Here is a 17,336-nt window from a genome sequence, read left to right on the forward strand (position 1 = left end):
CATTGTTCGACCCTTGTGATGGGTTGAGCTGTGATGGATTGACCCAATAGTGAGATGAATGCATATGGTAATGCCGAAAATGGTGATAGAAATAGCTTGAACGAAACTCACAATGTTCCACTCTGGCGTCGGTGGCATCTCTGGCACTGGTTGGCCTTGCATGGAATAAAGATTGGACACCATATGTTGTAAAGACTTCACTAGATCATCTTGTGCCTTCGGCTTGGCCCGGTTTTCATCTCGTTCTTTCTCGGTGTCAATCAGTCGAGTCTACAATATGGTAATGCAAATGTCATTCATGTTGAAATGCAAATATGCAGGACCATGAAGGATCAATGAAGAAGCACTGGCCTGAATATCCCAATAATGCTCACGGAATGTGGTATGTGACGCTCTACGGTAGGAGTAGAGCCAATACTCATAGCATGGAGCGCGTTGACTCTCGGAAGGGAGGAGGTTATGACAGAATCAAGGTGAACCGCCATCGGGCCATTCGGTCTACCTCCTGCCACGGCAATGGCCACAAGAGGGTCAAACGGTAGCACGTGAGGATCAACATCAGGCCCATATGTGCCTTCAATTTTTTGGTGTAGTTCTCTCCATCTGACCGGGCTTTAGAGCTGATCCAGTCCCTCTCCGGGTGGAGAGGGTCCTTGTCCTTGTCGTCTTTGGTACGTTTGATGGCCCATGCCTCAAAGTAAGTGATATCCTTGCCAGTGTCTTCTTTCTATAAAAGAAAGCGATCCAAACAATCAAGGGAATGCTCACAAATGAAAGAGAACACAATGAAAAGAAAATGATGTGGTTGCCTACATGTTTTGAGACGACACCTGGGATGGTGAGGTTTCCTTGACGGTGTCCTGGACAACCCATCAACTTATGTCATTCAGATATTTCTTCGTGTTCATCCTGCCACCCTGGATTTGTCCACCGTTCGACGATCTTCTCCCAGCATGGACGTTTGTCAGTGCAGCACCGAGGAATCACTTGTAAATTAAACAAATACATCTTAGTAAGGATTCTAATTTTGCGGTAATGTAGGGAATAACAAGCATCCATCGTCACTTTCCTTGAAGTAATTGTCCCATGAAAGATGCTTCCCTCGGGCCTCCTGTTTGGAAATCTTCTGGTTGAGATAGTCCGTGTGATACTCGACCACTATCCGGACGCGCTTCTCATAGTGCATGTCGTGGACTAGTTTCTTGGCAATATTCTCAACCACCACATTTGCACGATCCTTCTGACCCTCAACGCATGTATAGAAATCCTACAAACATGCATACATGTGAGAAGGGTTAAATCATGACTATGGCAAATTTAAACCTTTTAGTATTGACATTTAGGTGTTTGAAAGGACTTGTTGGGGATCGTAGCAGAAATTAAAAAAAATTCTACGCATCACCAAGATCAATCTATGGAGTATTCTAGCAACGAGGGGAATAGGAGTGCATCTACATACCCTTGTAGATCGCGAGCGGAAGCGTTCAAGTGAACGGGGATGATGGAGTCGTACTCGCCGTGATCCAAATCACCGATGACCAAGTGCCGAACGGACAACACCTCCGCGTTCAACACACGTACGGTTGGGAAGACGTCTCCTCCTTCTTGATCCAGCAAGGGGGAAGGAGAGGTTGATGAAGATCCAGCAGCACGACGGCGTGGTGGTGGATGCAGCAGGATCTCGGTAGGGCTTCACCAAGCACAAGCGGGAGGAGAGGTGTTATGGAGGGAGAGGGAGGCACCAAGAGCAAGGTGCGGCTGCCCTCCCTCCCTTCCACTATATATAGGGGCTAGGGGGGGGAGGGCGCATGCCCCCTTGGAGATCCCATCTAAAGGGGGGGGGCTGGGGGCAACGACCCCCTTAGGGTTTCCAACCAGGGGGGCACATGCCCCCTCGGGGGGCAACGGCCTCCTAGGGTTTCCAACCCTAGGCGCCTTGGGCCCTTGGGTGGGGAGCACCAGCCCATCAGGGGCTGGTTCCCACGCCACTTCAGCCCATGGGGCCCTCCGGGATAGGTGGCCCCATCCGGTGGACCCCCGGGACCCTTCCGGTGGTCCCGATACAATACCGGTAACCCCCAAAACCTTCACGCTGGCCGAAACTGGATTTCCTATACATAAATCTTTACCTCCGGACCATTCCGGAACTCCTCGTGACGTCCGGGATCTCATCCGGGACTCCGAACAACTTTCGGGTTACTGCATACTAATATTTCTACAACCCTAGCGTCACCGAACCTTAAGTGTGTAGACCCTACGGGTTCGGGAGACACGCAGACATGACCGAGACGCCTCTCCGGTTAATAACCAATAGCGGGATCTGGATACCCATGTTGGCTCCCACATGCTCCTCGATGATCTCATTGGATGAACCACGATGTCGAGGACTTAATCAATCCCGTATACAATTCCCTTTGTCAATCGGTACGTTACTTGTCCGAGACTCGATCGTCGCTATCCCAATACCTTGTTCAATCTCGTTACCGGCAAGTCACTTTACTCGTACCGTAATGCATGATCCCGTGTCCAACCCCTTGGTCACATTGAGCTCATTATGATGATGCATTACCGAGTGGGCCCAGAGATACCTCTCCGTCATACGGAGTGACAAATCCTAGTCAAGATTCGTGCCAACCCAACAGACACTTTCGGAGATACCTGTAATGTACCTTTATAGTCACCCAGTTATGTTGTGACGTTTGGCACACCCAAGGCACTCCTACGGTATCCGGGAGTTGCACAATCTCATGGTCTAAGGAAATGATACTTGACATTCAGAAAAGCTACAGCAAACGAACTACACGATCTTTGAGCTAATCTTAGGATTGGGTCTTGTCCATCACATCATTCTCCTAATGATGTGATCCCGTTATCAATGACATCCCCATGTCCATAGCCAGGAAACCATGACTATCTGTTGATCAACGAGCTAGTCAACTAGAGGCTCACTAGGGACACATTGTGGTCTATGTATTCACACATGTATTACGATTTCCGGATAATACAATTATAGCATGAATAATAGACAATTATCATGAACAAGGAAATATAATAATCATTTTATTATTGCCTCTAGGGCATATTTCCAACAGGACTTACCCAGAAATCGTTGGCCACCCGCATGGCTCTGTTATTATAAACCCTCTGACATATATCCAGGAAATACGGTGCAAGTTTGTAGTGATCCCATGACCAAGCTGGCTCAATGATACTGTTCGACAAAGTGACCAGTCCAGGATAATTTAACCTACAAAGACCCCCAGTGATGCCACTCGGCGACCGTGGCAGACGCCTCTCACCACCTTTTACTAAGCTTCTGCATTACGAAGAGTGAAGTCATATTATATGTGAGGAAATGACAAAAGGTAAAATTTATATGGGATGAGTCGGGATAACCACTTACTTCTCTCCCATTGGTTTAATCAACACGTCTCTATGCACATATGGACGTCTTGGAAGCTCAGAAGGACCACGCAGCCACACTTTCCCTCTGGAAGTAGTGCTGATAGTCGAACCGCTCGGTTGCGAGCCGCTCACCTCGTGGTGCTCTGTCACCCGTGAGGGTCCATCCCCACCCTGAGAAACCTGACGAACAACCAGCCTCCTCTCGGCGGCGGCGTCCTCCACCACCACCACCACCACCTCCTCCTCCTCATCCTCCACCACCTCCTTTGTAAAATCCTCCTCGTCCTCCTCCTAACTCTCCGCATCCCCATCCTCTGTTTCCTCCTCCCGAGAATGGCGAAGCACTGTATCAGAGGGTCCAAGAGAAGAAAGAGGTGCTCTACTCCGGGCTACTTTACGTGCTCCTCGTCTGCCTCCTCCTCCCGCCTCACCTACCCCTCCTCGCCCCTACTCCCTCCTACCCCCCTTCTCGTCCCCCTACCCCCCTCCTCGTCTGCCTCGTCCTCCTGCCTCACCTACTCCCCCTCCTCGTCCGCCTCCTCATCCGCCGCCTCCTCCTGCCTCACCTACTCCCCCTCCTCGTCTGCCGCCTCCTCTTGCCTCACCTACTCCCCCTCCTCGTCCGCCTCCTACTCCTCCCCCGCGTGATACTCGACCGTGTTTCGCACGTTTTTTCGGACGGGTGTCTAGACCCGCCAATCCTTTGGCCTTCTTGGCGGGTGTGGCAACCGATGAAGGAGCGGCCACCGCTTTCACCGGTCAAGCAAGTTGATAATTGTACATAACATTCACTTTTTCAAACTTTCCTTTGGATTCTTGTTGCTACCTGTCATGTTTCAATCACATGATACGAAGAAGAACAAACCAGTTAGTACAGATGATACAACTTGATGTAAATACAATAAATATATCACATATGAAGAATAAATGGAATTGTCACAATAATACATAGAGTTGTTGCACACACGAATACATAGAGTTGTTGCACACACGAATACATAGAGTTGTTGCACACACGAATACATAGAGTTGTGACACACATACATAGAGTTCTCACACGATTACATGGAGTTGTTAGAAATAAGGGTCAATATTAGGTGCAACATTTGGATCAGGGCTTTCATCATCGCTATCACGCCCGTTCATACATTCATCGTCGAAGTCTTCAGGGGGCCCTCATCCTCATCTAGCCCCATGTGCCATCGCATAAGTAATGCCAAATCTCGAGGGTCAGAAACATCCTCGTATTCGTCCTCTGCATTATCTACTTCCATGTCATCCATGGCCTCATGTTCCATAGCATCATGTTCGTGATGCACGCCATCATCTTCCTCTGCATCATCTTCGTCTTCGTGAGTGTCTGCTTCTTGAAAGAACTCTCCCTCATGCGTGTTAGGGTTTATATGGTAATCGTCCTTGTTTGGGGTAGGTACCTTGATACACGGGGGTACCTTGTACACGACATCCCACTTCAAGAGATCAATATATTCAGTAGACGTGCACGCGTATGGGAGAAAAAACACTTGTGTAGCCTGTTGAGCCATAATATATACATCATTTCCTACATATTTCAATGCTCGTTCAACTTCGACCAAGCCAATACTAGGGATTCGTCTCACTTTCTCAGGATTGAGCCAGCTGCATTTGAATACGATGGGCTTCACTCCTTGTAAACCACAATACTGCAGCTCATAAATTTCTTCGATGGTTCCATAGTAGTTACGTCCATCTGTCCCTAGACAATAGACCGCACTATTTATTGACCTTCGGTTGGGCCTCTCACGTGTGTGTTTATCAGTGTGGAAGCGATACCCATTCATGTCGTAAGCCTTAAATGACTTGGCCTCGTATTCAAAACCTTTGGCCACTTCTCTCACTTTGGCGTCCATATCAACCTCCTGATATGCCTACAAAATCAATAGGAGATTGTCTGGTTCATTAGTGGAAGCATTACCGGCAAGTAAGATCAACATAGCCTCTACGATGTTTATGTTCATGGTGAATTATATCCTATTCAAGCTTGCATTTGGTGTTGATTAATTTTAATGCATGTTCATGACTGTTGTCGCTCTCTAGCTGGTCGCTTCCCAGTCTCTTTCTAGCTTTCACTTGTACTAAGCGGGAATACTGCTTGTGCATCCAACTCCATAAACCCCAAAGTTGTTCCATATGAGTCCACCATACCTACCTATATACGGTATCTACCTGTCGTTCCAAGTAAATTTGTATGTGTCAAACTCTAAACCTTCAAATAAACATTCTGTTTTTTATGCTCGAATAGCTCATGTATCAACTAGGGCTGTCTGTATCTTCCATGCTAGGCGGGTTATTCTCAAGAGGAGTGGACTCCACTCCTCACTCATGAGAAAATGGCTGGTCACCTGGATGCCCAGTCCCATGCTCAAATCAAATCAAAATAATTGCAAACAAAACTCCCCCAAGATTGTTGTTAGTTGGAGGCACCTGTTGTTTTGGGCAAGCCATGGATTGATGCTTGTTGGTGGTGGGGGAGTATAAACTTTACCATTTTGCTTGGGAACCGCCTATAATGTGTGTAGCATGGAAGATATTGACATCTCTCGGTTGTTATGTTGACATGAAAGTATACCGCTCAAAATATTATTCACATCTATTTCAAACTCGAGCTCTGGCACCTCTACAAATCCATGCTTCCCTCTATGAAGAGCCTATCCATTTACTTTCATGTTGTGTCATCATCATCTTATTAAAAAGCACCAGTTGGAGAGCACCGCTGTCATTTGCATCCATTACTGTTAGTTTACATTGAGTATGACTTGACTGGATCTCTTTTACCATGAATTACAATGTCTAGTCAGTCCTTGATCTTTAAAGGTACTCTGCATTTATGTTTTGCGGTCTCAAAAAGGGCTAGCGAGATACCATCCTGTTATATCATATCATGATTGTTTTGAGAAAGTGTTGTCATCCGAGATTTATTATTATTGCTCTCTAGTTGATTATGCCATTGATATGAGTAAACATGAGACCTAAGTGTTATTGTGAATATGGTTAGTTCATAATCTTTGCTGAAAACTTGAATGCTGGCTTTACATATTTACAACAACAAGAGCAAACAAAGTTTGTAAAAGTTTTTCTTTATCACTTTCAGTTTATCAACTGAATTGCTTGAGGACAACCAAAGGTTTAAGCTTGGGGGAGTCGATACGTCTCCGTCGTATCTACTTTTCCGAACACTTTTGCCCTTGTTTTGGACTCTAACTTGCATGATTTGAATAGAACTAACCCGGACTGACGCTGTTTTCAGCAGAATTGCCATGGTGTTATTTTTGTGCAGAAATAAAAATTCTCGGAATGACCTGAAAATCAACGGAGAATTATTTTGGAATATATAAAAAATACCGGAAGAAGAATCCACGTCAGGGGGCCTCCACCTGTCCACGAGGGTGGGGGGCGCGCCCCCTACCTCATGCGCCCCCTGACGCTCCACCGACCTGAACTTTAACTCCATATATTCATGTTCGGGGAGAAAAAAAATTAAAGAGAAGGATTCATCACATTCTACGATACGGAGTCGCCGCCAAGCCCTAAACTCTCTCGGGAGGGCTGATCTGGAGTCCATTCGGGGCTCCGGAGAGGGGAACCCATCGCCATCGTCATCATCAACCTTCCTCCATCACCAATTTCATGATGCTCACCGTCGTGCGTGAGTAATTCCATCGTACGCTTGCTGGACGGTGATGGGTTGGATAAGATTTATCATGTAATCGAGTTAGTTTTGTTAGGGTTTGATCCCTAGTATCCAATATGTTCTGAGATTGATGTTGCTATGACTTTGCTATTCTTAATGCTTTTCACTAGGGCCCGAGTGCCATGATTTCAGATCTGAACCTATTATGTTTTCATCAATATATGAGAGTTCTTGATCCTATCTTGCAAGTCTATAGTCACCTACTATGTGTTATGATCCGGCAACCCCGAAGTGACAATAGTCGGGACCACTCCCGGTGATGACCGTAGTTTGAGCAGTTCATGTATTCACTATGTGTTAATGCTTTGGTCTGATACTCTATTAAAAGGAGGCCCTAATATCCCTTAGTTTCCAATAGGACCCCGCTGCCACGGGAGGGTAGGACAAAAGGTGTCATGCAAGTTCTTTTCCATAAGCATGTATGACTATATTCGGAATACATGCCTAGTCAGTCCGAGATTTATGTTTAGTCAGTCCTTGATCTTTGAAGGTGCTCTGCATTTATGTTTCGCGATCTCAGAAAGGGCTAGCGAGATACCATCTTGTTATATCATATTATGATTGTTTTGAGAAAGTGTTGTCATCCGAGATTTATTATTATTGCTCGCTAGTTGATTATGCCATTGATATGAGTAAACATGAGACCTAAATGTTATTGTGAATGTGGTTAGTTCATAATCTTTCCTGAAAACTTGAATGCTGGCTTTACATATTTACAACAACAAGAGCAAACAGAGTTTGTAAAAGTTTTTCTTTATCACTTTCAATTTATCAACTGAATTGCTTGTGGACAAGCAAAGGTTTAAGCTTGGGGGAGTTGATATGTCTCAGTCGTATCTACTTTTCCAAACACCTTTGCCCTTGTTTTGGACTCTAACTTGCATGATTTGAATGGAACTAACCCGGACTGACGCTGTTTTCAGCAGAATTGCCATGGTGTTATTTTTATGGAGAAATAAAAGTTCTCAGAATGACCTGAAAATCAACGGAGATTATTTTTGGAATATATTAAAAATACTGGAAGAAGAATCCACGTCAGGGGGCCCACACCCTGTCCACGAGGGTGGGGGGCGCGCCCCCTGCCTTGTGGGCCCCCTGACGCTCCACCAACATCAACTCCAACTTCATATATTCATGTTCGGGGAGAAAAAAAATCAGAGAGAAGGATTCATCGCGTTTTACGATACGGAGCCGCCGCCAAGCCCTAAACTCTCTTGGGAGGGCTGATCTGGAGTCCGTTCGGGGCTCCGGAGAGGGGAATCCGTCGCCATCGTCATCATCAACCTTCCTCCATCACCAATTTCATGATGCTCACCGCCGTGCGTGAGTAATTCCATCGTAGGCTTGCTGGACGGTGATTGGTTGGATGAGATTTATCATGTAATCGAGTTAGTTTTGTTAGGGTTTGATCCCTAGTATCCACTATGTTCTGAGATTGATGTTGCTATGACTTTGTTATGCTTAATGCTTGTCACTAGGGCCCGAGTGCCATGATTTCAGATCTGAACCTATTATGTTTTCATGAATATATGTGAGTTCTTGATCCTATCTTGCAAGTCTATAGTCACCTATTATGTGTTATGATCCGTTAACCCCGAAGTGACAATAATCGGGATACTTACCGGTGATGACCGTAGTTTGAGGAGTTCATGTATTCACTATGTGTTAATGCTTTGGTACGGTACTCTATTAAAAGGAGGCCTTAATATCACTTAGTTTCCAATAGGACCCCACTGCCACGGGAGGGTAGGACAAAAGATGTCATGCAAGTTCTTTTCCATAAGCACGTATGACTATATTCGGAATACATGCCTACATTATATTGATGAACTGGAGCTAGTTCTGTGTCACCCTATGTTATAACTGTTGCATGATTGATCGCATCTGACATAATTCTCCATCACCGATCCATTGCCTATGAGCTTTTCATATATTGTTCTTCGCTTATTTACTTTTCCGTTGCTACTGTTACAATCACTATAAAACCAAAACTGCTACCGTTACTTTTACCACTGTTACCACTACTATAATATTACTTTGCTACTAAATACCTTGCTGCAGATATTAAGTTTTTAGGTGTGGTTGAATTGACAACTCAGCTTCTAATACTTGAGAATATTCTTTGGCTCCCCTTGTGTCGAATCAATAAATTTGGGTTGAATACTCTACCCTCGAAAACTGTTGCGATCCCCTATACTTGTGGGTTATCAACGTGCCACGTCAAGGACGTGCGTTGCTTATTCAAATAGCACACCACCCCTGCATGCATATGCATGAGCCACACGCATGTAGGGGTGTCCTCCCCCCTCGGGCGATCTCTATATCGAGCACCCATCCGGTAGCCCCAGCGATCTAGGGCGTTGATCGACACCGAGAGGGTGTAGTCCACGGTGAATAACTGCTTCTCCGTGTTAGTGCATGTCATCGCGAGATGACATACCAAGTCTAGGCCTGTTGTTCGAGATAGTCTATGGGCATTGAGAGGGAATGTGTCCGGTTTGTGTAGGAAGTGTGGGTCCTGTTGCTCCGTTGGCCTTGAAACTTCTTGTGCTCTCAAAGGAGGCCATCGCATGTATATGCATGGGCTATCCGGTGGCCCCTGCGGTCTAGGAAGTTGACCGGCACTGAGAGAGGGGGTAGGCCACGGTCAACAACTGCTTCTTCTCATGTTTATTACTTTACACTCTTTAAAGTTCTCTCTCGGTGCCGGTCTAGAAAGTTGACCGGCACCGAGAGAGGGGGTAGGCCACGGTCAACAACTGCTTCTTCTCATGTTTTTTCCTTTACACTCTTTAAAGTTCTCTCTCGGTGCCGTTCTAGGAAGTTGACCGGCACCGAGAGAGGGGGTAGGCCACGGTCAACAATTGCTTCTTCTCATGTTTTTTACTTTATACTCTTTAAATTTATCTCTCGGTGCCGGTCTAGGAAGTTGACTGGCACCGAGAGAGGGGATAGGCCACGGTCAACAACTGCTTCTTCTCATGTTTTTTACTCTACACTCTTTAAAATTGAGTTTTGAACAAATCTAACCCAAAAGGCATATATACATATATATCTATGAGTGCATCAAAAGTCTTTTATTGAAAAAATTCATCAAAAGTCATGGAATTTTCAAACTTTGGTCGTAAAAACATATGAAATATGAGATACAAAAAGGATAGTGCCAAACAAAAACACAAAGAGAAGGTCCACGAGCAGGAAGCCGAACCTACGTCCAAGCCCCTTGATCCTGAGCTTCTCATCATTGCTGGCCAAGGGAAGGGCCATGGCCGCCACCTCCTTTGCAACGGGGTGATCGCCACCTCCTCGCATCGCAAGCTACACGAGATACGCGCGTCGAGCACCTCCGTCCATACAGAGTCGCCCAACCGCCGCTTCACGTGAGATAGCGCGTCTCAAGGTTAGCATCCTAACCTTTCATTTATGTCCATGCCTCGAAATAGCACCGTTCCAACCTATATGAGCCTAATGCCATGTTACAGGATTTAATGGCGCAGCGGGCTGTTGAAGTGGAGCAAAGGCGGAAGGCTGAGTAGGAGTCCAAAGAAAAGGAACGGGCAGACACTAACAATAGGTTGAAGCTGCTTGAGGATCAACTACAGGTAGAACATTATCTAAACTAGAGTAGAAGATTCATTACATAGGGACGAACCATCCTCACGTGACTCTACTCTTATAGGTTCTTATGCAATCTCGAAGCAGTGCAAGTGATGCCCCTCCTCCTCCTCCGGAATGTTAACCCGATGGCCTCTCCTCCTCAAGATGATCTACATATGAACAAGTGTACTTCTATTGTGACGTGCACGCGTTTTGCAAGTAGTGACAATATGTATGAATTTTCGACTTGTGTGTGACGTCTACTAGGATAATACATTCGACTTGTGTGTGACAATATGTGGACTATCCCTAATTATGCATATATATGTGGACTAGATAAAATTATGCCTATATATGTGCGGACTACTCCAAATTGCACTGTAGTTGTTTTTATCAGCAGGGATCAGAAAAGAAATAGATTAACAACATAATGGATGGGAAAGATTTCTGAGAGCAACACTCGGAAAACGATATACTACCGAGAGCACCTCTCAGAAACCCGGTCGTCTGGGAGACACTACTGTTGTGCCACACCTTTTCTGAGAACAGCTCTCGGAAAAGAAGGCGAGCATTGCCGAGATGAGCTCTCGGCAAAGATATGTAAACTGTCAGCTGCCATGTGGGCCACGTTGTCCTACTGGTCAGGAGGATTGCCGAGAGCACATTTTTTTTCAAAAATATTTATCAAGTTATTTGAAACTTTTATTGATAAATGTGACCAGTGGGACTACATGCCAGTTAGAAAGAACACACACAAAAAAAAGAAAATAGAATGTGGCATATACTTTGCCGAGTGTCGTATGGCGGCTCTCGGTAATGTACGCAGTAACTGACGGAGCCGTCTATTGTGGACGGGCATGCCACGTGGCTCCTCTTTGCCGTGAGCGGCTCTCGGCGTCTGCAGGGTTTGCCGTGCGGTGCCTCTTTGCCGTGAGGCAGTGACGGTAAAGAAGGCAGTTTGCCGTGAAGCTAGGTTTACCGAGTGTGACACTCGGCAAAGAGTGTCCATGTTTAGCACTCGACAAAGAGCATGACACCCGCGCACGTGAAAATTCCAGTAGTGTATAGTTCTTCCTGCCTGTGGCATCCGCCCAAAACACACGCATTAGCTTCCCCTCATCACTCACATCAAAATGATAGAAAATGCTGAATTTACTTCCTGCTTTCTAGCTAATTGGGCCACAAACATTTGAGCATCTGCATCTTTTATACCTGAGTGCTTGGTAGTAATTCTGCAAGTCCCTCTTTGAGCAGCCAACATTCAATTCCGTCCTCGCTAACTTGCAGGAGCCTATATGCTTGAGAGGTTCCAATGCTTGCGTTATGACATGTGTATAAAGTATTCTTTAGCCTCTCACTAACTGTATGATTCGATCTGATCAAATGACGCTTATCAGGTGATACAAGACCGTGAATGTGGTGCTCAACCCATGAGTCTATCTTGTAGGTGTTATCCCCACAAAGTCTAACAAAGATATGGGCATCACAACCACATCGTGTATTTGTCTGCTTACGCCTTTTCTTCAAGGGGTCATCTGTCTCCTTACTATCTTTTGACTTGAATCCTTTCCTATTACACATGAAACACTTAGCCCGGACCACCTTATTATCAATATTTTTCTGTTATCCGATTCGAACACCAAAACCTGATTCATGTGCATATGCCTTGTAGAGTTTCTCTACTGCCTCGAGTCCTTCAAATGTCATACTCACTTTAGGCTTCAAGTGCTCATCACATTCAGGTGTAAAAAGATGAAGACTGCAATGTCAAGAATAAACCAGAATAAGCACTTCATGCATAGTTTCAGTTGTTAGTGCAAACTGAACTTATAATGAGGGGTACGTCAGCGTTCTTTTGGGGTGTACTAAGTCCTCCATGGCTCTTATGCATTTGAACGTTATTGATTGAATCGATACTGCTGCACACATGGCCACATGATTAGCCTTTCAACCTACACTCACACGTGTATACACAAGGACTGAATTTGTGTGTAGTTTTAGCAAATGACATCGTTGTACTACTTGCTAGTTGCTCATCGGTAGTTGCTGCTGCAGCAAAGTATTACCAGTTATAGGGGAGATAGGTCTACGTCGAGAAGTACATGCACAACAGACTGGTGCATAGGGCGTTTGCCGATGGTTGTCAGGTTCATGTTAACGTGGGATCAAACAAGCACGTATAAGACTGGGACGGTACCTGCCTCTCGTGGGTGCCGGACGACGTCGGGATCGAGTCGACGGAAATTAGAGACACACGGCGGCGGCGCAAGACGCGCAGAAGCAGCAGGAGTACTCTTGGTTAAAAGGCTTTGGAGGGGTTTTCTGTGAATTAAGATGGTTTTTTTTTTAGCATCAGTACAGACACAATCGCTCATATACACGCGCATACACTCACCCCTATGAACGTACACATGCACACCCTACCCCTATGAGCACCTCCGAGAGACTGAGCCGGCATATCATCTTGAGATTTACGAAGTCACCGTAGGCGCCTCGTCGTCAACGGGAACGTCTCCTCCCACTGAAAGCGCATCGCCGGAAATTCTGAAATAAATCCAAAAATAATGCGAGCATCAGGATTTGAACCCTGGTGGGTTGGGCATACCACTGTCCACCTAACCAACTCAACCACAGGTTGATTCATGAATTAAGATGGTTGTTAGATTACAAAGCGGGCGGCTAAATGTAATTAGTCCCTAGGCTGCACGTGATGCTCGGGATTAATATCGTGGGGCTGAAATGGAACGGCTACACGGTACACGAACTAGGTAGGATTCACCAAATATGTTGCCTAGTTTGAAAGCACATATTATTGCAAGTTAAAAGCATAAATTAGCTCGAAAAAAGTTCATCGGAAGTTATCAACATGAGATCTAGTTTCGAAGATCTTGACGCGAGGAAGACAATAATGAAAATGGTTCGTGATTTGGATGCACCGTAAAAGTGACAAAACCTTCTTAAAAACTGAATCTACAAAAAGGCACAAACAAACCCACTCGTGTCTCCCTTCGTGGGAAAGAATGCCACCAAAATCGTCAAGTAGCGAGTGTCACACATGCAATGCAGTGTGTCATTTGTAAAAACTCTCAAGGTGTGAGTGATCTGTGTAAGGGGTACCCCTTAACAGACGATGTCCTTTTTTCAAGTGCCAAAGGGGAAAAAAAATCACACGAAGTAAGATCTTTCTAGTGATAGAACCAGTTTCACGGTGGTGCAATGGCGGGCTGGGCCCAAATTATTTTTCCTCAGGGCTGGACACTCACATAAAACATATTTTTCTGTGAGGCATAGTTGCTCCTACAATACTCCCTCAAAAAAAAAAGGTGCTCCTACAGCAAACTAGGTAATTTTTCTTGTGATGAATCCGTTTGAGCTGTTCCCCTGATCCATACATCTGGATACATTCAATTGAGCGACAAGTATTATGGCTCCGATGGAGTAGTAATGAATCCACATATGTGCTACTCTGAAGCTAATACTCCTGTCCGAAAAACTGTCATCAAAATGGATAAAAGAAATGTATCTAGACGTATTTTAGTTTTAGATACATCATTTTTTGTCTATCTTAATGACAAATATTTTCGGACGAAGGGAGTAGTTTGTTTGCAATTGCAAAAGAAAAAAAAAGACGCTCATCTTCCCTGCAAGAAACAGGTCCCGCTCTGCTCAGAGCCGTGTACGCAAGCATGGCCCACCTCGAGTTCCACGAGTGAAATTTAAATCAGTATTAGTTGCTGGCGTAGGAGGAGATGCATGCTTTTAATTCCAACAGTGAGGAGCCCGGCCTGATCGTATCATCTTCCCTGCAAGAAACTGCATGTCCACAAAAGCATGGCCCTCCACGAGTTCCACGAGTGAATTTTTAAATCATGTTAGTAGCTAGCAGAAACACAAACGCATGCTATATAAATCCCTTAAGCCAGCTGAGCAGTCTACACCCACTACACAGCCCTGAGACTCGAGAGCGATAGAGAAAGCATGGCGGCTGAGATGACAGTCCCCAGCGACGCCCAGCTGATCAAGGCGCAGGCTGACCTGCAGCGCCACAGCCTCACCTACCTCACGTCCATGTCACTCAGGTGCGCCATCGAGCTCGGCATCCCGACGGCGATCCACCGCCTCGGCGGCACCGCGTCGTTGCCCGACCTCATGGCCGCGCTGTCCCTTCCGCCACCCAAGGAGCCGTTTCTCAGCCGCGTGCTGCGGCTGCTGGCCAAATCCGACGCCCTGGCGTGCACCGAAGACGGGGTCTACAGCCTGACCCCGCTGTCCTACATCCTTGTGGACGGCGTACTCATCGACGGCGAGGCTAGGCAGATTGCCTTCCCGCTGGCCGTGACCTCGCGGTACCACATGGAGTCAGGTTTAGGCCTGGCCGATTGGTTCAAGAATGATCGTGCCCTACCAGTGCCATCTCCCTTTGAGCATGTGCACGCGGCAGCGCCCTTCGACGAGAGCATGACGCTCCTCGATCCTGAGACCGACAAGCTGTTCTATGAGGCTTTGGCCGCCCATGACCATATGGGGATCGGCACGGTTGTGCGGGAATGCCGTGGCCTCTTCAATGGCCTGCAGTCGCTCACCGACTGCTGTGGTGGTGATGGGACGACGGCCAGGGCCATCGTCAAGGCCTTCCCGCATATCAAGTGCAATGTGTTGGACCTTCCAAAAGTGATCGAGAAAGTCCCGAGTGATGGTGTTGTTAACTATGTCGCTGGTGATATGTTCCATACCGTCCCACCAGCTCAAGCCGTGATGCTCAAGGTACGACGATATGACGTCTCTCTACAGTTATAATGTTCTAATGATATTTCTTTTTCTTTTTGGTATGGATATACGTACAGAGGAATTCTGAGATATATAACCAAACTAATATGGACCGTTAATTCTCCGTGATCCAACTGCTAGCCACTTATAGTATTGCTTGTTAATAGCCACATAGCACAAAGGGAACTATGAGTTTGGATTGCACCAATTTTTTCATGTTTCGGTATTAGTTTTTTGTAGGACTACCAAGTACCAACACCTATGCATAATTACATTATGTGATAACTTCCACGTCCCTGATTATCCATTGCTTAAACAATATAGATTTTTTTTTCCATTCCAGCTTGTTCTACACTTCTGGAGCGACGAGGATTGCATCAAGATCCTCGCTCAATGCAAGAAGGCCATACCTTCCCGAGAAATGGGAGGAAAAGTGATCATCATAGACATAGTGCTTGGATCTTCTCTAGAGACAATATCTGAAACCGAACTGCTGATGGACATGCTGATGTTCATATGTACCAGAGGACGGCAACGGGATGAAAAGGAGTGGAGCACGATCTTTACGAAAGCAGGGTTTAGCGACTATAAGATTGTCAAGAAACTTGGCCATCGAGGTGTCATCGAGGTATATCCATAAGGTTGCTGCAAATGCTCATCTGGTGTGTGTTCCGTATAAATAGCGCTGTGAAATAAGAAATAAATAAGTACAATGCCTCACTCGTCAATGGATAATGCAATGAATACTTAAGTAGACGAACTGTTAAGGGGCCGGTCGCGTCAGAACTGTATGCACGTAACCACTCATATGTATGTATGTATGTATGTATGTATGTATGTATGTATGTATGTTCCAACAAGTTGAGATGTTAAGCTTTGTTGTTTTGGTATGTGTATAATTTTCTTCTCGAATAGTTTAGTGGACGAGCATTTGTGTATGTTTATCATGCCAAAATCAGTATTTACTTAAGAATAGCTACAGATCTGCTGGTTGTTTTGGGAAAGGAGACAAGTCATTTTTTCCATATGCCTCAAATCCCGTCCTGTGCATACCCTCTGTCAGATGCGGCCACGTGTCCCACCACACCATCGCACGTCCCCCTCTCACCCACTACCGTGCGTGGTTTTTGTCGTCTCGATCCCGCTTCTCGGCTCGGCTGGACTGGAGTGGCATACTATCCGATCCGATACGAGCCAGCATCTGCTGCCGCAGTCGCCTCCATCTTCCGCCGCTAGCCCTCTCGTCCGGCATGGGATAAATCGAGTGCAGCCGCCGGCCACACGACATAGGTGCGGGCCGAATTCCTTATCTCTTCCGCTTGCCGCGGCCCCCTCGTCCCCCATTCATCGTTTTTCTGTTTCTGCATTCAATCTATTTCTTTCTGATGAAAGTTGTGACGCCTTTTGTTTCCTCGTTGTTCGGTACCTTTACTAGTTAGCTGTGAGGATTTGTAGGTGTTAGCATATCAACCTTGATGTAACCAAATAAGAACCCAAAGATTAAGATTCTTACTTCTCAGAATATGCAAAGTGCGTATCACTGCATTGATGAAGCATATCTCTACTTCATGGACCTTACTGAAACTATTAGGTGAATGCATTTACATTATTTTGTCTATATCACTTGGTGAAGTAGCTGATTGTGTGCTGGACTTGTTCTTTGTATAGATTAAATAGCTGATTGCAGTGGTCAGGCATATGACCACTTGCCAGTGGATGATGCTACAAAAATGCTGATGTTTTCCTCTGACCAATAGCATCGCAGAAAATGAGAGTAAGAAGAAACCATTGGAGAAGATGAAATGGTTGCTGATTTCTTGGACATCGACTAGGAATG

General features: G+C 45.8%; 1 protein-coding gene across 1 annotated transcript; it reads left to right on the plus strand.

Moving 5' to 3' along the window:
- Positions 1-14,672: 14,672 nt before the first annotated feature.
- Positions 14,673-16,389, plus strand: LOC123105982 (flavonoid O-methyltransferase-like protein Os11g0303600). The gene is made up of 2 exons (XM_044528172.1): positions 14,673-15,496; positions 15,843-16,389. The coding sequence occupies exons 1-2, from the start codon at positions 14,711-14,713 to the stop codon at positions 16,137-16,139; spliced, it is 1,083 nt and encodes a 360-aa protein (XP_044384107.1). The 5' UTR covers positions 14,673-14,710; the 3' UTR covers positions 16,140-16,389.
- Positions 16,390-17,336: the final 947 nt, after the last annotated feature.

Source organism: Triticum aestivum, chromosome 5A (genome assembly GCF_018294505.1).
Source record: "Triticum aestivum cultivar Chinese Spring chromosome 5A, IWGSC CS RefSeq v2.1, whole genome shotgun sequence".
Classification (NCBI taxonomy): Eukaryota; Viridiplantae; Streptophyta; class Magnoliopsida; order Poales; family Poaceae; genus Triticum; species Triticum aestivum.